Raw genomic sequence first — 24992 nt, 5'->3', positions numbered from 1 at the left:
CCATCCATTATCTGCACCGCTTATCCTCAGTAGGGTCGCGGGGGTGCTGGAGCCCATCCCAGCTATCTTCAGGCAGTGGGCAGGGGACACCCTGAACTGGCTGCCAGACAGTTGCAGGGCACACAGGGACAGTCAATTCCCTCTCTTATTCACACCTAGGGACAATTTGGACCAATCAATTAACCTAATTTGCATGTTCCTGGAATGTGGGAAGAAAACAGAGTGCCCGGAGGAAACCCACACATGCACGGGGAGTACATGCAAACTCCACACAGAAATGTTTGATCTCACGACCTCAGAACTGTGCCGCACCCGCTCATTTAGACCTATGGACAATTTGGACCGGCCGATTAACCTGTTTTTGGAATGTGGGAGGAAACGGAGTGCCCGGAAGAAATGCATGCAGGCACAGGGAGAACATGCAAACTCCACACGGGGAGGCTGCGGTAGCTGGATTTAAACCCTGAACCATCGCACCGTTGGGCTGCTCACTAACCACCTAGCCCCTGTGCCGCCCCGTTTCCAATTCAAAATGAAGCATTCCCCATCCGAAGCGTTTCATCTATGCGTTGCGGGAAAATTATTGTGAATCCTGCATTGAAGCTTAAGGTTTAGGGTTCTTTTTGATTGTGTGTGTGTGTTTTTTAAGAAAATTGTCTGTTATTTTGTCAAAATAAAAACAATCACACAAAAGAATGACAAATCTGTACCAGAAACCTATTGTCAATGGAGGCTGGTTAGGCTGTGCCTCATCTGTCATCATGAAAATAGAAAAGCAAGCACGGGGAGAACATTCAAACTCCACACAGGAAGATTCGATCTCATGACCTCAGAACTGTGCTGTGGACGCGCTAACCACTGCCCTGCCGTGCTGAATAGTTCAAATAACCATTATGCTTTATTTCCCACCTTGCCAATTTATTTTTATCTCACCTTTTGGAGAGCCGTTCGGTGCGAACTCATTAGGAATGAGGAAGGAATGGGGAGTGACATTTTCAGCTGCATCGTTTTATTCTCTTCCTAGTTTGCCTCAGTCACGTGTTTTTCGATCATGTGACTATTAGAGATTGGAATTGCAAAGGTGCTCACATATTTATTATTGCGCAAAAAGAAAACATGAATGAGGGCTGTGTCACACGGATACAGGCATTGGTAAAATAAGCGGCTGCTTAGGGCCCCGTAACCACTAGGAGGCCTCAAAGAGCGGTTAACTTTTTGAGTGCCAACTTTGTCCCCAATGTCACTTTCATGTGTCAACAAACTTTTACAGAATTACTCCAAAAGCACTACAAATCTAAATATAAAATATAGTACTTTAAACAGGGACCATATATATTATTTTGCTTTTATTCAAAAAAGAAAAAATAGTATAGAAATTCTACAAAAATACCATGATACAAAATACTACAGATATACTACCCCAGAATTACTACAAAAACACAACTATAGTAATATTACAAAAATACTAAAGAAATATAACGAAACAATAATATGGGAATACTACAAAAAAAATACTAAAATACTGCATTGGAAATACATCAAAACTACGTCTACAGAAATACTCCAAAAATACCATTTCGTAATACTATAACACACAACACTACAGAAAAAGTATTACAACAGAAATACTGCAAAAATACAACTAGAGCAATCCTACAAAAATTCTACTCTGGAAATATGACAAAAATACTACAAAGATAAAACTACTTAATACTTTACTACAAAAATACTACAGATGTAAATGAACAATTATACCATGGAAATACTACAAAATACAACAGAATTAGTACAGAAATACGACAAAACACTAACGGGGTATTTCTACAAAACACCAAAATCATTAAAATACTGCAATACAACAAAAATACTGCAGATATCCAACAAAAAAATATACCATCGTAATACATCAAAAACACAAAAAGGTAGGAAAAAAAAATATGAGCGTGTAGTCCAGAATTTACGGTAAATGAATGAGTGGATTCCGATCTCCGTTTATAACTCAAATCGCATGACTAAATAGGGAACAAACCACCATTCATTACCTTGAAGTAAGAGTGGACTCATTGACGTGTTGCGTGCAACCATTCCCAGGCGAGGGTTTGAAGTTTCCGGGCTTTGCCCCATCAGCCAGGCCGTTACACTGCTGGCCCAGTGAGGTCATTTCATCTCCACCGTGTTCAATGCTAACATTCATCTCCTCCAGTTTCTGAATGGATCTGGACAGAAATCACTGTAAAAATCCGGTACTCTATCCCAGCAACAGTCGCATGAGCCTCACTAGTGATTTTTCAAAAATGTTTGATGATCGATATGGTTTCTGTAGGAGGAAGAATGTGACATGTTTAATGTTTTCCAATGAATATCGATATATACAGTACAGAGACACCTCGCTACATAGCACTTCAGTTATCGCTGGTTCACAGCGCATTTTCATTGCACATTGTCTTGTGCGTCCGGATTGGCTAAACAGAAAAAGATGGTTTCAATCACTGACAAAGTTGGACCTCTCCACCCGCTAAACCTGCTCAGGAGCCACATGCAAGTCTTTGGCACTCCGTATTGGTTCCCTGACACTATTTATCAAATGTTTGATCTCTGTAAGACCGAACCTGGTGATACGAAGGAGAAGGAACATTTGAGATGAGTCAGCGGACCAGCATTTGACCTGAAGCATGTGAACGCCAGCATGGACCAGCTGGCAGAGATGGGAAGCTGCGTCGTGGCCGTCATAGACAATCTGGACTAGTTTACAGGCTGGGGGCGTCGCTGCTGTCATGCACTTTCCGGAGAAATTTTCAACATATTACCTAGTGTTTACAATGTTTGTGTACTGTAATGCTAAATGTAATTCACCCTGGTCATCCTGAAAGGGGGATACCACTTGTGAGGTCCCTTCTCAAGGTTTCTCTTTTTCCTCACGTTGAGGTTTTTGAGTTGTTCCTTGCCCGCATGTTGGTTTAAGATAACGTAATTGTGTCATTGTAATCCTGTGCAGTCCTTTGAGACATTTTTGTGATTAAGGGCTATAAAAATAAATTATACTTGACTTCAACATGCAGGTCAATGGAGTTTTCCCTTACAGCCACATGATGGCAGCAAAGTATCATGTAAAGTGAAGTGGATTGGGTCCTTAAATCATAAAGTTGTGCAATAAGACAGCAACATATTTTTCAAATTATTATTTGACAGTACAGAAGTTATTCGTAAAAAAAGGTTTTTAAAGTACAGTACTTTCATCCTTTAAACAAATGCCTAAATATGTGGTTTGTTCTTGGGTAATAAATAAATAGATAAATTAGTTAATATATCTTTTAAAATTACACTTAAACTATTTTAAATGCCATTAATTCATTCTTATGGTAAGACAATAGTTACTGATAATTTAATCAGCACGGATTGTTGCCTTTTAAATTAAAAATGTTTCTGAAATGGACCCAAAATGTTTATAAACTAATTTTAAAAGGGGTACCCATAAATTATTTGTCAATTGATTTGGGAATTTGTGTTACTGCTAAATGTTGTGTTGCACTATTTCTATTTTTATTTCACTATTATTACGACTTGGGCCGGTCTCCAAGCACTACCTTGTAAATATTTTGCCAATTTATTCTGACATAAGTTCCTGTTATTTTTCCTTTTTAAGTCTTTTTTCCAGGTTTATCCTGGAGTGCCTTGTCTAATCTCATTGATAACTGTTGTTATCAATGGCAATAAAGACAATTCTATTCTATTCGGATAAAAGAAGAATATTCAAGGTAGTAAAGAATAGCCACTAGATGGCAGACTGAATCCAATTTAGGCAACGCTCTTCTCACTTCATTGCAAAACAGTCTTGTATCACTGGCAGATAATTGTATTACTTTGAAGTATTATTGTTAAAAAAAATACATTTATATAAATAGTAAAAAAAATAAATGTTTGAAACGAAAATCTAATTATTCTTATTATTAACAATAATAATAATTACTTTTAAATTAGTTTATCCATTAAAATAAAACTATAACTAATATGTTGGCACATTCTCCTAACACTTGAAAGGTCCTTGGTTCAAGACCAGCCGCAAACATTTGTTGGCCTGGTGAGCAATGTTCCTTCTAATTTTCCAGGGGTCTGAGCGTTCACACAAAGTCGGTGAGCAACGCTTGAAACAACAGTGAGCAACCATAATCCCAAGTGTGACAAGATAATTAATTATCAAACATGTCCAAAAATTTGACATTAAGTTACATTTTGCTGAGTTTCCGGCAATGCAAAATGATTTTTCTCTTTTGAATGAATTGACTCATGTACTATTGCAAAGGTTGTGCCTACACACGTCGTTTGTTCTTAATTTCTTTCACAAGAATATTTTCTTTTTTTCTGTCTTTTTTCAAATTTTTTCCTTCTTTTTTTCTCTTCCTTTTGTTTCTTTTTTTTCAGCTTTTCACTACTTTTTCATTTTGGTATTTTTTTCTTTTTTGTTCTATTCCCCCATTCCTTTAAGTCATTTTGTGCATAATTTTACATAATATTTGGGATTAAAGAAGCAAAAACAACCTGAAGAGCCGTTTCGGACCCGAAAGAGCCGGTTCCTTTTAGTGAGCCGAGCCGAAGAAGCCGGTTCTCGACAAACTCTACTAACTTTACTCAACTTCGTTCTACTTCGACTCGACTTCAAAATACCGCATTTAGGACACAACGTCAGGGGAACCCGTGTATTTTAACCTTCATGCACTGTAACTTTGACTTAAGTCGCTTCTTAATTAGTAATTTTGAGCCCTCATTTTTGTGCGCTGGCTAGATTTTCTTGTTCGCTAAGGATGTGCGAGCAGTGCGCAATCGCGCACGCGCGCAGCTTAGAAGTAACACTGCTGGTAAGGGATGGGCGCTAACAGGCTTTACCAGGACAGACCACAGGAAATGGTGCCACGACGACCTTATTGGTTGAGGGATCCACCCCATGTTCCTACTACATGGAAGTGTTTTTTTTTCTGCCCTTTATTTTTTTTTGATAGCCTTATCTTCTTTTTCTCTTAAAGTTTTTATGAAATGTTTACCCATGGAGTGCCATGTCTAATCTTGTTACATACACGATGTGCAACGTTGTTATTCATGACAGAAAAGACAATTCAATGCACTTCAATTTTTTTTGGTACTCACACGTTTGTTTTTCTGTCCTACAAATATACGCAATTTGATTCAGTGTTCATTTTACCTCTGAAAAGTGATGGGTGCTCAAAAATCTATGGGTCCCAACAGAGATCTATGGGTCCCCAAAATTTAGTGTTATCGCGGTTGAAATTGTAAATCGGCGACAAATATATAATATAAATCTATATATTCATTCAGTTTTAATCATCACAGTTTATTGGTAATACAAATCAGTTATCGCTTCAAGATTTTTCAGTTCACAACAATATTGTACATTATACAAAATATTATTGCTGAAATAATTATATTAATCTATATTTTCATTTAGTTTTAATCATCACAGTTAATTGGCAATACAAAGCAGTTATCACTTGTGATTTTTCATTTCACAATATTGTACACTGTACAAAATAATATTGCTGAAATATTTAAATATTCAGGCAGTTTTAATCATCACAGTAAATTGGTAATACAAAGCAGTTATCACTTCAAAATTTTCAGTTCAAATCTTCTTTGTGGTTTGCTGTCCTGCCATAGTTGTAATGCCTTCTCAAAGTCCAATCCATTATCATCCTCCTCAGAGCGTAACAAGTAGTATAATTTAGTCCATTTTGGCAGAAAAGTCCTTTTCTTGCTAGTATTCTTTTGTTTATTTTCTTTCGTCGAATCGTTCGCTTCAAAACACGTGTTTTCCTTGCCTTCACGGTCTTCTGAAGAATTTCTCCGCCGTTTTTTCGTGCCGGAATTATTGCCGTTGTTACCACTTTCTGTGTTATGTTTCGACTTATTACCGACACGGAAGAAATTACCAATTTTTTGTTGATTTGCACCTAATACCAGCTGTTTTTTCGGAGGCATACTTCTCTTTCACTCGACAACTGAACCGCAACAACAATGACGTCATCTCGAAGCAACGAGATCTCGTTTGCCGAGATCGGCGCGAGACCAAAACAACAATGGCGGATCTGCCTGACGAAAAGTTTGGAGTGCGGTAAATCTTTGTTAAAAAAAAAAAAAAAAAAAAGTAATCGGGTAATAATGACAATTTAGTGTCAAAAACGATGCGTCCCGGGGACGCACGTTGATTTGACCCAATGCGTCCCCAGCAAAAATGATGCAGGCAAACGAGAACACTGTTTATTTTAACCTACTTACCGATTAAGGAAAGTCTCAGTCAGGTTGTTCTGTGCCCCGTCCAGTGGTTTGACTCCACCCTCAAGCAACATCTGCTGGTAGAGCTGTTTCTGCTGTTGCTTCTGCTCAAGATGTTGCTGCACACGCAGACGTTGCCTGTAGTACTCCTGCACGTGCTCTGTCGAGTCAGGCCACTGAAACAAAACACAAACACGTAGTGGGGAATAGGTGAATGAGCAGAATGAGCAGTGGGACTTATTTTAGAGATAAACAGAGTTACTGTTATTTGATTGGCATTTACATCTCTCATAATCAATGCCGAGACAAACACATTACAAAGGAAGGTGTTCCTGAAGCGCAATTACTTTTCTCGGTCATGAGTACTGTAACACGTTATTAACAACATTTTAAAACTCTACTGCCATTACTTGCTGTATTCTACTACTTATTAACCACATATCAAGTATCCATGTCTCCTCTGAATGCTGAATACTCCCTCATAACTCACATCTCCACCTAAAAAGTACAACTGAAAACAGTCTCAAGCTCAGAGTACGGGCATGCTGATTTTTTTCACTTATACAGGAACAACAAACCAACAGGAAATCAATAGGGGCAAACCTGAGGAGAGAATTCACAGTAAAAGTGTGATGAATTTCAGTCTTTTCTTTTTAAATTATTTTGCAGTACACAATGCCTGGAGAAAAAAAGATGTGGAGAAGATTTTCTAGTGGTTTGAGAGAGAGAGATTTTCTAAGTGTTCGTTCTTGAGCTCTCAAGATTGCACAAGTCAAAAAATACGATGGTTTCAGCGCTTCCACAGGTTGGTGTACACATTATCTTCTATTTATTTTGTTATGTAGATCTTTTTTAGGGGCCGGTCACACAGACATTTGCGGCTGAATCACGGCTAAAATGTTGCGTTTTTTTTTTGCCCGCGATGGAAAATGCGCAAAATTGGCCAATCCGCTGTTCATCGGTGGTATGCCCGCAAAACACGCCGGCGACTGTTCCGCTTCCTCATCGCGTCATTTCTGTGTCATTTTCTCGTGTGGACCACGGGTATAAAAGCTCCCGAGCCGGTGTTGTGCCCAAATCCGACTCCTACGCAACAACCCCCACCCACCCCCACCCCTCGCGTGAACGCGCATTCTGCTGCGATCGCTTTTGTGGGAAGCGTACATTGACGTTGGTGACTTTTGCATCCGCGTTAACAAACGCAATTTGTAGAATACGATCGCACTTTATTGTTTAAATAAACGCGTTTTATAGACTAGGATCTCCCAATTGTTATAATTAGCTCGCTTTATTGTTTTAATAAGCGTTTTATATAGAATACGATCGCTTTTGTTGGAAGCGCAGCAGAATAGCAGAATGCGCGTTCGCGCGAGGGGGGGAGGAATCTGCACAGGAGTCGGATTTGGGCACAACACCGGGCTGTAGAAATCATAACCGCTCAAGACACAGTCCAGTGAAGATCAAGATTTCAAGCTATGGCATCATTTTTATTTTATTATCTTGAAAAGAAATGTCAAGAAATAAAAATGGATTAAGACGAGGTCACTACGCTGACGGGGATCCATGTTCACCACCTTGACGTCACGAGCACAAATGACGTGTGCTCGGCAAATCGCGCTGTATATACGCGGAGAAAGGCGTTTGACTGTCACACGCGTAACACGCTAATTTCACGTAATAACACCGCGATACAGGCGCAGAACATGCTATTACCATGCTCCACCCACAATTACCCGCTGAAATTTCCCGTCCTACCCATGTGTAACCACGCCCTGGCCGCGGCCAGAGCACGTCGTTCCGCGTCATTTCCGCGTCATTACTTCGTGTTGACCACGTGTGCGACACGCGGTTTAACACGTGCTCAAACTTTTGAGCAGCTCAAAAGTTTTGAACGCGGCCAACCACGTGAAAATTTCCGACCGCGAGTAAAGCACTGCTCCATCTCGTCTATATGGCGGTCTCTAAACGTCCAACAGAGCCCAATAGCATCTGCTTCACGGCCAGAAATTTACGTTCGTGAAAGGCTGTGTCCCCGCGCTCTGAAGAATTAAGCAGCGCAAAACTTTTTCGCGCTGCCACCCGCGCGCGAATTTCCGACCTCGTGTTAAGCACCGCTGTATCTCGTTTGAATGGCGAACTCAAGGCGTCCAATAGCGTCCGCCTCAAAGGCAGAAATTTCTGGCCGTGATTCAGCCGTAAATGTCTGTGACATTTAGCAGTTTTTAGGGAGTTTGAGGCTTGAATGTGAGTATTTACGGTTTGTAAATAGGTACCTGCGGAGTAACACATTAATTTTGTCATGGTTTGGTGCCTGCAGCCCCTTCCCTTCTGAGAGAGATGGCAGAAATGCCCCATTTTCCAGTCTCTCTCTCTCTCCAAGTGTTCCCAATCATCATTTGCCACCCTTGCTATAAATTTTCAGGTCTTCCACTCCATTTTGCTTGGTCGACATTCCACTCTTTTCGAGACATTTCCTGCCCAAGACAACAAGCTCTTCATCCCAAGAAATTCTTCAAGATATATCTCTAATGTAATTTTCTTCAAGATGTTTTTCTCAAGACATTTACCGCCTAAGACAACCTCCTGAAGTTACTCTCATAGGACTCCCCTCCTTGGCAGTCCCAGTCCCGCTCTTCCTTGTCAGTAGTGAGTCTCACATTGTTAAAGAAATGCCGCGTGTTGGGATTTGATTGCATCCACGTTTTTTGACTCCTTGTGTTCTGCGTTGGAGTCCGTCTGACATAAGCCAATACATTTTTTGGTATCAGTAATCTGAGTTACATTTTAAATTAAGCAATTAGTAACCGAAATTAATTACCGGTACCGTTTTTTATTAACATGCCCAACACTGCCAATCAATACTAGTCATCCAAATCCCGTTTACTGTATATGATAAACAATATCTGAAGAGAGCATCTCAAGGCCCTATGCTACATCATCCATGCAATAAAAAAGTTTTCAGGGACCTTATCATGTCACATCTACGTTATTGTCCCTTCAAGTTTGTCACAGATTCTTTTCCTGCACACACACACACACACAAGCCTCATCCAATACGAAAAGACGTTACTCCATTAGCTGAAACCAGGATGCATAAAGATGAGTGATGAAGGAACCATACGGCCATGTTGGATGCCACAGCAAATCATCCGCCTCCTCTTCCCATGACCTCTGCCACTTTGCCACCAGGTCACGAGTGCCTCTGGACATTCGCGGCAGGGCAGTTACGAGGGATTTATGTGCCGTTGCGATATGGAGATGAGACGGTTCAGGAGTTCAGGGGGAATCTATTCCGAATCGCAGACTCACTAACTCTGAATGATGATTCCTATGACAAGACACTGCCTTCAAAGACCTCTGGTATTTCTATTTATTGTCTTGATTCATTGAAGCAATCCAACAAGAGCAGCTAAAGGTGAGCACTTAAACCAGGGGTATCAAACTCAAATTTACCTGGGGGCGGCTGGAGCTCAGGTCTGGGTGTGATTGGGTCACATTAGGCTTTCCACGAGGAAAAAAAAAACATTCCACTGTTCTCAAATATCTCTATTTCATACATGCCAACCTTTTAGAGGTAAGAGCTTAAGCTCAAGCCCAGCAAAAAATTCAGGTCGGGTTTAATATTTCAATCGTTACCTTCGGGTTTGGGCCAGATTCCTCTCTCACTATTTTTGTAAATTATCCACCCGTCATTGTTCTCTGTTTCTTTTTCCTTGTGAAGGATCAGCACAATGGATTCTGTCCCCCTCTCGCGCAATCCACCCCGCATCCGCAAGCCCAGAGGAACATTTCTCCCCCTCCTCCTCCCAAATCCTTACATATAAAATATGAAGATTCAGATTTGCTCTGGGCTCGGTCCCTCAAATCATATCAAATTGACGGGTTTAGGCTTGTTCAGGCTTTAAAACAAAATGGACTGGGACAATCATTCGGTGATAAATTCATACAAATACAGCAAATAATAAAAGACTTAAAGGGACAATGTTTAATATTTGACTACTAAATGCCACTGTATTGTGCGGTGCAACCGAAAACCAGTGCTACGAAAGACAAGGAACAATACAAATTACTGAGAAGTGCCCAGCCTTTCACAAGGTTTTGTTTTTTTGGGGTACCCGTGGCAACAAGATGACGGACAATCATACCTTTAAGTGAGCCTCATGTTATGTAAAACAAATAGAAAGGTATTGACCAATGAGTATCTAAAGGGAAAGTGTGAATTATTTAGCATCTCCTAGGGCTAAAAAAATGTCATTCATTAAAAAACAAAAAAACAAAACAAAAAAAAGAGCAAAAATACACGTACAATAATTTATAAACATGCATTTTTAAAAATACTCATAGGTCAAGAAATCACCTTTTGTTTTACATAATGTGAGTCTTTAGGGGAACTAACATAATTTCCCACCATCTTACTGAGACAAATCTCTCCCCATACAGATGTTGGGTAGATATGTAGTTTACATTTTTAGTTGAAGGACATTCTACCCTTTACAATTCACCACATGGAAACACTACCATCATTTTTGGTAGGGCCCATAAGAAATGTCTATACGTTGATATCTAATCCTTGCACTTATAGAGATTTCGTAGTGTTCTGTTTAGGTGTAGCACTAAACTGTCCTTTTGGGCGCAACAGGGTAGAGGGCGATGATGCCTTCTAGGACAATGTCGTACAAACTAATGCCAGCTGCAGCTAACCAAGAGGAAAGAAGACTAAGCAACCGACACTAGTCTGCATTATTTTTAAGCAAACTTGTTGCGAAACATGGGAACAATCTTAAGCAATTACAAGCAGGTGAAGACCCAAAATTCAAGCACTTTTGAATCCTTGAAAACACTTTATAATATTCAATCATTAAAGGATTTGGCGTACCTCTACGCACATTGATATTGGGGCTGGGGCCTAAATATATCCCGCGGCCTGCAGTTAGCCCGAAAGCCACGGGTTCGAGACCACTAAATAATTCCAGTATCTATGATGCTTGCTTTATTCTTTTTAAACAGCCATCACATACACATGACAACAACACATACAAGGGTAACACTTCGTATGAAATTGCGTGAAAATGGAATGTGAATAGGAATTTTAAAGTGCTAGGGAGCATCTTTTATGCTGGAGAGTTCCTGACGAAATTTCAGTTTCAAGGGTTGTTCATTTATTTATTTGAAGTTGTTTTTACCTCCGCTGGTTCTGTGCATGCTGTCCCACCGTCCCTCCCGGGAGTCAGAGGCGTGCGTGTAGTGTCGGGACTTTCCAAACCCTTTGGGTACTTTCTGTAGGTTAAAAAAGAAATAGGCACATTAAAATCAGTACAAATTAGAGACTCCATGGTGTTCAGTCTTTTGTAGTATTGTCAGTTTCACTCTGTGCTGTCAAATATCATAATTACTGTAACTGTGGAAGCAATTTAAACCCAATTCGACCCAAACAGCCATAAAAGTAAGGTGCAAGCAAAGTTTTTTGTAAAAATGTCATAAATGGCTTTGTTATCTGAGTTTTCATCATAAAGTGTTTCAACAATGAACACGGATTGTTTAATGATCTTCCAAATAAAGGATTATTTGGTGATTTCCAGCCCAAATGGGGTCTCTTGGTGGGACACTTTGACTTTAAATTTTAGTCAAGACTGTGTCCTATAAATTCTAGACAATAATAAGTAATGGATTAAAGTTTTTTTACCATTAGGAGACAATAAATAATACACACTGTCCCCTTAACCCAGAGGGTCCAGAACCTATGGCTCGCAAGCCACATCTGGCTCAGAGATAACATTCAACAATGGCACATTTCTCTGCAGCGTAAGGTGATTTCATCCAAAACTTGCGCGATATTGACCGCGGTGATGGTTCAGTCCAGTATGTATAGGGCACATTCTCAACTACAGTTTACAGTCAAGGTCCCACACAAACATATCCCGCTTTGGCAGTGGTTCGCCAATAAACCCTCTAAATGGAAACTCATTAAACCATGTAAGTTCACTGTTGAGATACTTTATGATGAAAACCCAGAGATCAAATTGTAAAAAATTAAAGCAAACCACTCGGAGCAATTTGATTGGGTGAGCGGTATAGGTTGGCGGATCTCTACACACAGTATTACGCACTCCCCTCTCTCTCTGTCTCTCTCGCTCAGTGCAGTCTGCGCTAAAGGTAGATACGATGATGTCCTTATTGTTTGCAGTGTTTTGTGACATTTTTATAAAAGGACTCTGCTAGCACATTGTTTTGAAAGTGTTATTTGGGACAAGAATGACAGTCAGAATGAGCCTCAACACTCATACGTAACTGAGGGAGGGAGCAACATTTTAGGTTGTATGTTTATACTGATATTGGACACAGGCTATGGCTTTAGGATTTTTATTATTTCATTGTTTTGATCAAATCATCTAATGACACACAGTGAAATACAAATTTGCTGACAAATTATCTTTGGTCAGGAGGTTTTAAAGAATTTTGTCTTAAAATATATGGTCTGGCTCTCTCAAATCTTGTTATAAATAATTTTGATTTTATGGTTCTTCAGGTCAAAAAGGTTCCCAAACCCCTGATGTAATGTATGTGAGAGTTAAGTCAGGTCATAATGCAGCTTTACTTTCAGAGCACATAGTTAATGAGTTAAAACCATTTTAAAACTATTACTCCAGAGTTTTCAGCTTGACAGACTCAGAGGAATAACAGATAAATCATAACCAGAGTTTAAGCTTTAATCTGACGTCCCAGAGTCTCTGGAGTTAACTAGCTGTATTTGGTAATGCAACCAAAAACGAGTGCTACAAAGCACAATGAAGAATACAAACTACATTAACTCAAAGTGACCAAGTGAACCTTTTAAAAGGTTTTTGGATCTAGGGGGTACCCGTAGCCACAAGATGGCGAACAGTTCCCTCTTGGTGAAGCTGTTATGTAAAATAAATACAAATTTCTCAATCTATGAGTAATGTGATCAAATCGAATTTTTTTTAAGGATTGAAGTTGTTCTTTACCACTACGACACGCTAAATAATACAACTAATAATACACGTATTTCTGACATGCCTGAGTTATAGACGGTGGGTGGGCTTAGTCTGGAGGCAAAAGAATACTTGCGCTGGTCAAAAGACAGAGGAAAACAATGCTGTCGTAGCTGCTAAGTATCTTCAGGTTGTGTGTTTGTGTGCCAGAATAGGGGAAAAACGTTATTGATTGTAAACTGTCATTTACAAGATCCCAGCAGACACCTCTGATCAAAGAAAAAAAATAGTTATAAATATTGGACCGAGGTACTCATCAAAAATGCAACATACACCTTATAATAAGTTAGAGAAATTAAATTTTTATGATCGTTGCAATCGAGTTTATATTACTTATTATATCGGCAAGATCGCTTGGTATTTTCTTAGCTTCAGTTAACAGTGTATAGTGTGTAAAAATTCAATTTACGATTTCCGATTCTGGCACACAAACACACAACCTGATGACAACTAGCAGCTACGACAGCTTTCTGTTCCTCCGATTTCTGACCAGCGCAAGTATTCTTTTGCCTCCAGCGTCGACTGTGACGTCACACGCTTGGCCTATGAAAGGGCCTATAGCTTTTAATCTTTGACCTTGACAGCAATACTTTTGAATTAAGACACATTCATTATTAATACTTTTTCGGGGAATCATCAAGGCGATGAAGATTGCTCTCCACGAGGCTTCGACTGAGAGCCGATTTCACATCGATCTCCGTGCCTCTCTTGTCCTGTGCAGCCAAACCGTGGAACAGTCCATCCAGAGTCGGGTTCAGGGACCTGGACATGTACGTGTCGGCCGAGTGCGGCCTCTGACGGAAAGGGGACGCGGGGATGGGGGAGAGGCGGTTGATGAGAGGGGTGAGGAGATCGGCGTGGCCGGCCTTGCTGGGCTTGACCAGGCGCTCCACGTGGATGCTGAGAGTCTTCTGTTGGAAGGCGCAAGAAAAGGCATCAGGAGAAAGGTTCTGGAGCCAGGACAGAAGCGATAAATCCAGTTCATCGCAACCGTTCCCACAGAGCAAATCCACGCCGAGCAACACTTCGCCTTCCGTTATCGCCTCTCCGGTTGCTTTGCTCTGTAAAAGAAAGCGTTTGGATTTCAACTCTGGACGTTTCATGTTTACAGTAATCCCTTGTTTTTCGAAGGGGTTCCATTCAAAGAGGTCCTGCGATAACCCGCCAAGCATAATACTGAAAAACAAATCTAAAGCATTATACTAATCCAACCAGCCCACTATACGCTGTTAACTGAAGCTAAGAAAATACCAAGCGATCTTGCCGATATAAAGAGTAATATAAACTCGATTGCAACGATCATAAACGTTTAATTTCTCTAACTTATTATAAGGTGTATGTTGCATCTGGCCCCATTGCCAAACTGAATTTGACATCCCTGTTTTAGAAAACAAAATTTTGCCCAAAAATTGAGTTATGCACTTATGTTATTATTACGATGATATATTATTATATTTTGGGACATTTTTGTTTGAAAGCCTGTATTACAATTATTAAAAGATCAATTTTGAATCTTTCAAAACGATCCACTTTACGTCAGCTGATATTTTGTCGCCATCATGTGGACATTATTGGGAAAACAAAAAAGTGGCGTTGAAATAATACAACTCTGTCAACGATAGAAAGCATCTTTCTCTGCATTTTGTGCTTTTGTGGGTCCGTATAGTTTTGTTGACATGATGGCTTTTAGAGAAATGAAACGTATGAAATGTAGGTTCATCAAGCTGTTTTACATACGCGTACAACTTAGACCGCCACGTTATTGACACACAGGCAGACACAGGCTGAAAAGGGGCAGTGACCGGTTAGCCAATCAGAATGCGGAACACAATGCACGATGAAAATCTGCGAAGTTGCGAAACCGCGAAAATAAACCGCGATAAGGCGAGGGATTATTTTACAAGCTAAGTCGTCGCCTCACCTGGCAGAATTCAACGCAGCACTCATAAAGAATCCCTTTAATGAGCAACTGAAAGAGGCGATTCCCGCTGGCTCGGAAGCCGGCCTCACTCAGCTTCCGGTCGGCAGGGATGAACTCGGCGACCATGGCGCAGGCTTCCTCAAAACAATGGACGCGCGCCGTGCTCGCGTTCCAGTCCTTGAACTCGGCGTGGTGGGTGAGACGAGGCAGCGTGAGAAGGAGACACAGTTTGCCGTAGTCGTCCTTGGACGGGCACAAGTCCTCCATGTTGTGCAGGCACTTGACGGCCTCATGCATGGAAAGCTCAAGCTGGGAGGAAATTTGTAGAAGTGATAATAAATGTCAGCTTAATCGACCCTTTCATAGCACACGTAACATCACCAACGAAGCTGGAGGCAAAAGAAAACTCTGCGCTGGTCATTCATTACACTGAAGAACCGGAACTTGTTTCTGCTAGCTCGGTGTTGGAATGTCATGTTAAATCAGAGAAAAAACTTAAAACTAAATTGAAGTTTAACAGGACCCTACGGACCCTCCTGATCAAAAACAAAGGAAGAGACTTATGGATGCATTAAAGCAAAAAGATTGGACCGAGGCACTCAGCAAAAATGCTCGGGTTTGCAGTGCACACTTCATATCAGGTAAGAGAAATGAAACATTTATGATTGTTTCTATCGAGTCTTTATTACTCATTATATCAGCAAAGTATGTCCTTATTTTCTTAGCTCCAGCTAAATGTTAGCATATGGCCTAAATTGCCACTAAACGATGCTTCTCCTAACAAAAAAACAAAAACAAGAAATACATTAATAATTAAATGTGCCTAATACATTACTAGAATTGAAAGCCCAACGATTGTTTGCAATGTGTGCCTATATTTGTTTTCGACCCACGCAATGTTTACAAGGCTACCGTTGAATGGATGTCACTCAACTTCTTGCGCCTTAACTCTGAAAAGACCGAAATGTTAGTTATTGGTCCATCTAAATGCTGTGACTTGTTCACAAAAACTGCTCTGAATATTGACAAAAGTGATACAACCCAGATTGAAAATGTAGGTGTCATATTTGACCCCAATCTGTTCTTCCAAACACACGTTAAGAATATCACTAGAACAGCTTTTTTCCATCTTCGCAACATTGCTATAATTCGCGCTATGCTGTCCCAGTCCGATGCGGGGATTATAATTTATGTGTTTGTTACCTCCCTTCTCGATTACTGTAATGCACTACTCTCTGGTCTCCCGAAGTCCAAAATCTAGAGCCGGCAGCTGGTACAAAATGCTGCAGCGAGGCTTTTAACTAAGACAAGACAGCTTGATCACATTACCCCGATTTTAGCTAACTTGGCTTCCTGTTAGCTTAAATTGTGATTTTAAGGTTCTGTGGGTATAATACAAAATCATGCATGGACTTGCTCCCTCAAATCTTTCAGATTTAATTTCCCCCTATGTTCCGGTCCAGAGCCTTTGCTCTGAAAATGCTGGTCTACCAGTGATTCCAAGAGCCAAGAAGAGATCCGCAGGTTCGAGGGTTTCTCTATTCAGGCCCGGATGTTGTGGAATGCTCTTACCCCTGAGATTCGATCTGCAACCTCAGTGGAGCTGTTTAAATCAAGGCTTAAAACACACTTCTATTCTATAGCTAATGAATGACCTATATTTCCTGTTGACAATATCTGTGTATTAATTGTTAATACAACATCCATTGCAGCCTGGTATTCCTGGAAGGGGGATTACCTCATGTGCGGTCCCGTCGCAAGGTTTCTTCATTTTCCTCATGTGGAGGTTTTTCAGTTTTTCCTTGCCCTCATGTGATTTTAGATCAGGGTATAGTGTTATGATAGTCGGTGGTTTGCAATTTTCTGTTGTCTGTGCAGCCCTTTGAGACTCCTTGTGATTAAGGGCTATACAAATAAACATGACTTGACTTGTTCATTTAGGCTACATGCTAACAGTTTGCTAAAGCTAAGAAAATAACTTTTTGTGTGTTGCAAGGAAAGCTGTGTATTATTTAGTGCCTCCTTGTGGTAAAAAAAAGAAATCTATTAAAAAAACAGTATTATAATATTAGAATAAAAAGCAACATTACATGAACTATCATATAAAATACTTAAAAAAATACTTGAAGACTATAAGATTGTTTTAAATTTATTTTGTGGGTGATTCTCTGTAGCAACATTTCACATCTGCATCTTTCTCTTACCCTGATTTTTCTCTCAAATCAGCAAAACTTTTATAAAAAGTACTTTAATTATTCACTTTACGTGTTTGCAATCATTCAACCCTAAAGTGCATTTTAAATACTGTTTTTAGATTTTAGATATGTTTTTGGTGACACACATGCTCGATTTTATTGATTTATTCAAAATTAAAAATAAAAATTCTTTAATTTTTTGATAAACTACTCTAACCTTAATTTCATTACACAATTAAATTTCACAAATGTTTTTTTTGACTTAGTACGTCATTCAAACTCTATATGTCCCAGTAATAATTTTCCACCCTGTTAGAATGTGCTCAATTTCCCCCCAAAAGACTACAATTCCATAAAAGCCATATACAAGAAGTGACATCATTTTATTTTGGCGGGAGTTCAACCGTGGGAAAAGAGGTGAGCTTCAACTTTTACTCTCCTTACTTTTTAAAATTTTTAAATATGTTATACTTGTATGAGAAACTCTTGAAAATTCTACCATGTAATACCAAATTTAGGAAAATGTTTATTGAGTACAATTTAAAGTTTTATTTTTCTGTTGAAAGTTAACAAGCTAAAAGCTGCTAAATAGCTACAGCTAGATTAGCTAAAAAAGAAATTCCACCCTTTGAGACCTAACAAAATTGTCTGCCATATTGCTCATAAGTGTATAGTACCCTAACAAAAACTGAAAGAATTGGCAAAAAAGAAACAAAACGGTGCAGGTTGATTACTGAGAGTCTCCGTAGGTTCAATATTCCCCTATCTTTGTACAACTCGTTTTCGGTTTCACAACACAATACAGTGACATCTTGTGGATAAATCTTACACAGTGTCCCTTTAAAGACAATACCGTCATCACAAATTTAACACAGGGAAAGATTTTCTTGTTTAAATAACAGTGTAAATGTTCATATATACATACATTGTGGGGGTCTTCAGTTGCAGAAACGGCATTGTTTACACACAGAGCCTCCAGAAACTTTTGCTTCAGAATTATATAGCGGAACCTGCGAAAAAACAAGAAAACAATTTCGTGTTGATGATATCCTAGTAAACAACTGTTACCTACATGTCCTAAAATCAATTGGCTCCTGGGAATGGTCCAACGTGAAGCTAATCCACTATTTGCCTGGGAAGCTTTACTTAAGACCCCTTTTTCGGGGGGTTAGAGACGCTAAAGTTGTGGTCTGCTTAAAATGAACTGCACCGTTCTAGTCAGGATCCATTATCCCCAGTCGACTATTGCTGAGAGCAAAGGCTAAGGGACTAAATTTGTTATGTTCATTCATTATCTCCAGTTCACAAGTTTTTTTTTTTGCACTGTCAATCAAACGTTGAATAGGAAATGTGTTAATTTATTTGTAAATCAAAATGAGTCTCACCGCATGTCACTTGTACCTTTTTGTGTCAAACTTGTCTAACCCTTCCAAAGGTTGAATGAACTGCATCACCTCCTCCCATTGACCATCCAGAACCAGTTGCCTGTTAAGGAAGAGCAAATGAATCATTTTGCTCCCGAGACGTAATGCGCTATATGTTATGTATACCTGAGGAAGAGCATATCATCGGAGTAGAGACCATTGATGACACCGCTTTCCTTTTCCAACGCTAGCATGCTTATGTGCAGCTTCTTGGAAGTTAGGAAGTCCAGGACTAGCTTGACCACCTCTGCCTCCTTGATGGTGATTGTCTCCTCTGCTGTCATGGTGATCCACTTCAGGTGGTGGTCTACTGGCAGCTTTTGTACAGACAGACGTCTTTGGAGATATTTTGGAGAATAAATAATCGAGGGTATAGGTTTGGTCTTGGCAGTGATAGTGCATATATTCAGACCAAAAATACATTATTAAAAAGGAATAAACATACAGTGTAAAAGGTTAAGTTCACACTGCAGGGAATTCTGATTTTTTAAGGCAGACGTGACATGTATCTTAGCTGTTAGAGTCTGTATGAACGGCAAAAATCAGATTTTTTTTCACACGTGACAATTATATGTGTTCCTAAATCCGATAGAAATCAGATATTTTTGAATGCTACTTCAATGAGAACGGTCAAGGCGGATTCATTTGACCCGCGACTTTATCAAGAGGCGGGAGGAAGCGAAGAAATCAACAACCATGGCGGATGAAAGTACAGATCCCAGTCAATAGAGGGAAAGAGAGGTTTTGGATTTAATTATCATTTGGGGGGGAGGTAAATCTCTTCAGGCCCCCGTAGATTAATAACTTTTAAATTGCCTGAAATGCAAAAAAGTTAGAATCCATGAGTACTTCTGCAAACAATCACTACATTTGCTTAATTTTTTCGTAAGTCACGCTGTAAAATTAGCATAAAACCCTAAAACCACAATTATATTAAAAAATACATACATGTAAATTAATGATTTGGTAGGTTAACGGTTAGGGTAAGAGGTTAGGATTAGGGGGTTAGGATTAGAGTGGCATGTCGAACTCAGTTTATCTCGGAGGCCGGATTCAGACCCTATGTTTTCAGGTTGGCCAAAACAGTAAAACAATGTCTTTTTTATTCAGTCTAAATATTTAGCCTAGCCTACAATGAATAATCCCAGATGAAAAGGGATTTTTCTCTAAGCACAACACACTTTTTCACAAACAACAGTGTTTGAAATAACGTCTGCCCGGAAGCCCGGGTCGTGCATTTTTACGTCGGGCGTACAACTTACAAAACTTCTACGGCCGGGTGGACGACAACTTTTTTAAGGGAAAAAAAAAAATAGCAAAACATTTCTTTTCGAATCAAACGTTTGCTTTATTTCGATTTTGAAATATTCGTTCGGTTTGGAAATTTCTAAATTTGTTTAGCAATTTGCATACTCGGCAGCCAATCAGAAGCCCGCGTCGAATAACTCTCTTTCCCGAGCGTTATATGGTCGCGCATTTGCATATTATTTTCCAAAGTTGTTAAGGATATGTCAGAGTGTGCATTTTCCTTATGCATGAGAAGATAAGCAGGACATTGTGGTTCAGCCATTAAGCATATTTATTTCTCAACAGCAAGCAAAACAAGAACACGGCTCCATTCAATACAACATGGCAATCAACAATAGCAAAACGAAATATAATAATAATAATTTCCTTGTATTGTCATTCTGTGTAACAATGTACACAGAACGAAATGTCGATTGCACCTGACCCGTTGTAGCGAGCCGATGCAGCCGCAGCCAACAGAGGGCGCCGCGTGCGTAATGACGTCACACAATGGAAAACGTCTTACTGCAATATCACTAGTAAGAGCGCTATTAAATTGACAAATCTTAACAAAAGTAGACGCACAGAGAACACAAGAAAAATGGAGAAGCGGTTAGGAATCAAGCCAAAACCTCAGCCCCAGAATAAATATTCAAAGGAAACAAAACTTATGGCGCTACAAAACGTAAACGTACCGTATTTTCCGCACTATAAGGCGCACCTAAAAGCCTTTATTTTTTTCAAAAACTGACCATGCGCCTTATAATAGAGTGCGCCTTATATATGGATCAATATTAAGTCGCAAGGTCTCGCAACAAAGGCAAGCAGCCGCCGACTAGATTTTTCCTCGTAGGCGATGTGGTCCGCGGTGTATGCTGGGATACATATGCCGGCGTTTCATTTTCCAGCCAATGTGTCAATCATCATTTGAATCGATCACTATTGGCTTAAGTTATTCGGAGGTAAAGGGGGCGGATCCTTTTTATCATTTACAGGCTCGCATAGGCTAAAGGGGCAAAACAAAGCCTGCAATTGGCCGAAAAAGATGAATGTGAATAGCAAGTTTGGTTGTCTACGGCATAGAGCAAACATGTTTTACCATTCTGTATTTGTAAATATTTCACTGTCCTGGATTTACTACTCTCACGGATATAAGAGGACCATGGTTGCACATTATTATTGAACGCAACGACTTCGGTGAGCTACTCCCGCTATATATTTTCCCAGTATCTTGTTTCAGAGTGATCTCTGTGATGGGTCTTTTTTTAAATTAAACTCAATTCCAAGTGTTTATTGTCATATACACAGTAAAGTTGCGAGCGAAAAAGAAAATAGAAACTAAGGAATGTTTGGCATTTCTTGAATCCCAAGACTTTAACCTTCTGAATGATATTTGGAACGATCCATTTGAGTGACATCGTACGGACACCGCATCTGCACGTGTCTACGACACGTATTTGCTTCTTTGCAAGCTTTCGGAATGTTAAGGGGGTAATAAGTTTGGCTGTACTATCTGACTCTTTTGTCGACGTTCCCATTGTAGCGCCTTATAATCCGGTGCGCCTTATGTATGGAAGATATAGGACCAAAAACTATTTTTTGGGGTGCGCCCTATAACCCGGTGCGGCCTATAGTATGGAAAATACGGTACATTAAAAGCATCGTGGAAAGATGAGTTCACGTGGCTTGTAGCAGACGATGCAACGCAAACATTGCATGAATAAAGATGAGTCAATACAGGTATATACTGATGGCAGATGGAAAACAGCGATGTCATATGCATGCAATGAATGTTAGAAGTAGATTTATAATAAACTTAATTTTAAAGTGTTGTTCTGTTATATATTCTGATTATCAATACTTAATACTTTGCAACAATAGGTTTTTTTGCGATTAGTCGTCTTATTGTGTTTCACGTTGTGAAAAATGGGGCAGGCAACTTTATGGCTGGGCAGGGAACTTTTCAGAATTGTCTGCCATGGTGTCCGGTAACTTTTTGTCACGAGTTTCAGACACTGCAAACAATGAGGCGGAAAAGAAGATTTGCATGTTTGGCATTGAATGTGTTAACAATCTGTTCATTTTAAATGCAACTTTAAATCTGTACCAACTTGGCACAAACATCAAATACATAAACAAACTCAAGTCTGAGCTATGAATACAAATATACTGGCCTTGATTGTTAAACGGCTTTGAAATAAACAAAATAAGAAATACAAAATAAGAATTTTAGCAATGAATGGGCAATAAGATCAGATCAAACCACTAGGTTGGGTCCACTAAAGCTGAGAAAATACCACACAATATTGTAGTCAAGTTTTGACCGGACGTCAGCGCTTTTCCACCTTTACTGCCTTCTAGCTGCAGAAAGGAGTATTTTATTTGACCAGCCATCAATTATCTGCACCGCTTATCCTCGATAGGGTGCAGGGGTGCTGGAGCCCATCCCAGCTATCTTCAGGCAGTGGGCAGGGACACCCTTAACTGGTTGCCAGTCAGTCACAGGGCACACAGAGACGGACAACTCACTCGCTCATTCACACCCAGGGACAATTTGGACCGGCCAGTTAACCTGCCATGCATGTTTTTTGGAATGTGGGAGGAAACCAGAGTGCCTGGAGGAGATCATGCAAACTCCACATGTGTAGGCTGCGGTAGCTGGACTTGGACCCTGAACCTCTGCACCGTGGGGTTGCGCGGTAACCACACAGCCGCCATGCAACCATATTTGATTTGTATTTATTTAAAAAATCATAACTTTTGATTGAAATGAGCTTGAGTCTTGCTTTTTTAGACATACTCAGAAATTCACGGAGGGCAGGATTCAATTATTCAACGGGCAGTATGCTTGACATGCGTGGGTTAGAGGGTTCTAGTTAGAGGGTTGGGGTTTAGGGTTCAGGTTAAGAGTGTGTGATAACACACATTTACTGTGTCACGGTTGCCATGGCGCCCAATTGGTCCACGCAGTGTGGCGCCAGGTTCTGTCACGAACCAGGGCAGGAAACAGGAATGAGAACCCAATAGCGTAACGCACTCAGAGTTTATTAGGGAGAGGAGGAATGCGCGCACACTCGACCCGGGGATCGATCGTTGCGGAAGTGGACTGAAATCCGGACAAAAGAGTGGTCAAAATCAAAGAGATCAGGCCGAAAATAAAACGGACAAATTCAAAGAACTAGGCATTTCCCACAGAGTTTAACAAGAGTTTCGCTGACGCTCTGACAACAAACGTCTCAAAGGACAGCGTTTAAGTACTCCCAGGGAGCAATCTGTCAAGGCAGCTGGTGTCAATGGGCAGGGCTAATTGGGCACCGTGGCAACCGTGACAGAACCTGGCGCCACACGGTGGGGACCAATTGGGCGCCATGGCAACCGTGACATACTGGGCATGTTGTTGAACTTAGCAATGCTTTTTCTTTTCAACAATTTAATTGGGCTCGTCCCGCCTAATTCCTAAGACTTAAAAGCATTGGCGTTAACATATTTTAGAGAGAAATGTTTCTGTAGAAACGTCTTCTTCACCGAATCCGCAAGTTGTGTAGCACTAAAATGGGCGTTACCTTCACACTCACATCTGCAATTCAGTGATGCGTTTATGTACATCATGTGCCTCTCTGCTGGCGTACCAAAGGCGTTCGCGCTTATAAGAAAACCAATTGACAAGTCCAACATGCATGCTGTGCATGATGTTCTTAGTCTCGCGTTTGTTTTGGGTAGACACCGCCCAGTCCCACAAAACACGCTACACACGCGCTGGATAACGCACAGCCGTGTCATTCATTTCCACACAACATGCTTCTCATGTTTTCGAGTCCTGACCTGTCAGTGCACAAACGTGTCGTCAATGAATCCCAACTTGCTTGCAGATCTCTCCTGATGCTTCGTGGCGTGCAGGTCGCGTTGCCATGCGGACGCAAACCTCCGATCGGATACGCCAATGGCGGACTCGCCTGCGCCATTGGCGTATCCGATCGGAGGTCAGCAGGAACACTTTTTATTTTTGCATTCTTATGTTTGACTCTATCTATTAGTTTTTTGAACCAGGGGATGATTTTTCGATTCAGAGCTATAGGTGTGCTGAGCATTCAGAGTCTGGCTGGTCATTTTTCAATTCACTTAAAGGGACAGTGTGTAAAATGTAGTGCCTACTAGTGGTACAAAAAACCTTAATTCAGTAAAAAAAACGAATAATGGTCATTAGTGTGCATTTATATAGCGCTTTTCAAGTCACTGAAGACCTCCCTAAGCACTTTACAATGGATTTCAGACTTCGGTTTCCTTTCAAATTAGACAATACAGTGCCATCTCGAGGTCAAATATTGTACATTTTAAAGTGATTTTTTTCCAAAGTATTGAAGCCTATCCTGTCTTATTTAGGACATGTTTTTAAAAAATGCTATAATTCTTGCTCAAGCATCCCAAAAACAGGCTGGTTACGCCCATAATTTCAACATTAAAACTGTCTGTCTGTCTACACATCTATATATCTATTGATGAATGTGGAACTAACTATCCATCTTTCATTAGTGTGTTTGTTTGAGCAACAATGTAGGTTTTCAAAATAAAGACTGAAGAGTATGAGCAGGCCCTTAGAAGGTTCATCATTTCGCAAATGCAAAGACTAAAAGGCCAGTTGCACCTTTGCCTGAGGAAATAAGTTGTATTTTATTATAAGGGACAAAAGCTGGTCTTTGCTTGATGTCATCTTCCACCTCCGCATTCAGGACTCGAGCTGGTGGTGACATTTCCTCATGAGTTATCTGTCTATTATTTTGAAAGTATCGTCCAAACATCCATTATCTGCACATCTTATCCTTAGTAGGGTCACGGGGTGCTGGAGCCCATCCCAGCTATCTTCAGACAGTGG

The 24992-nt window shown here is 40.2% G+C and overlaps 1 protein-coding gene across 3 annotated transcripts in view; it reads right to left on the bottom strand.

Moving 5' to 3' along the window:
- The window catches only part of LOC148355274 (WD repeat-containing protein 47-like), a 31662-nt gene extending 7579 nt beyond the window's left edge, over positions 1-24083 (bottom strand). Inside the window, exons 1-10 of one of the 3 annotated variants that reach the window (XM_088350058.1) lie at positions 23945-24083; positions 18962-19171; positions 18813-18896; positions 18337-18421; positions 15217-15525; positions 13917-14356; positions 11466-11559; positions 6286-6458; positions 2146-2216; positions 2043-2109 (exon numbers count right to left, since the gene is read on the bottom strand). In XM_088350058.1, coding sequence (XP_088206184.1) covers positions 2043-2109; positions 2146-2216; positions 6286-6458; positions 11466-11559; positions 13917-14356; positions 15217-15525; positions 18337-18421; positions 18813-18896; positions 18962-19119 — 1481 coding nt within the window. In that variant the 5' untranslated portion in view covers positions 19120-19171; positions 23945-24083. Of the gene's footprint in view, positions 1-2042; positions 2217-6285; positions 6459-11465; positions 11560-13916; positions 14357-15216; positions 15526-18336; positions 18422-18812; positions 18897-18961; positions 19172-23944 lie in introns of all 3 variants that reach the window. The other 2 variants (XM_088350056.1, XM_088350057.1) reach the window with 2 other exon arrangements.
- Between the last annotated feature and the right edge of the window lie 909 nt (positions 24084-24992).

The sequence above is a fragment of the Urocampus carinirostris genome, chromosome 12, assembly GCF_059441175.1.
Source record: "Urocampus carinirostris isolate Australia breed hairy pipefish chromosome 12, RoL_Ucar_1.0, whole genome shotgun sequence".
NCBI lineage: Eukaryota > Metazoa > Chordata > Actinopteri > Syngnathiformes > Syngnathidae > Urocampus > Urocampus carinirostris.
Note: the sequence above shows the minus strand (reverse complement) of the source record. Positions and strands in the feature narration are given on the sequence as shown.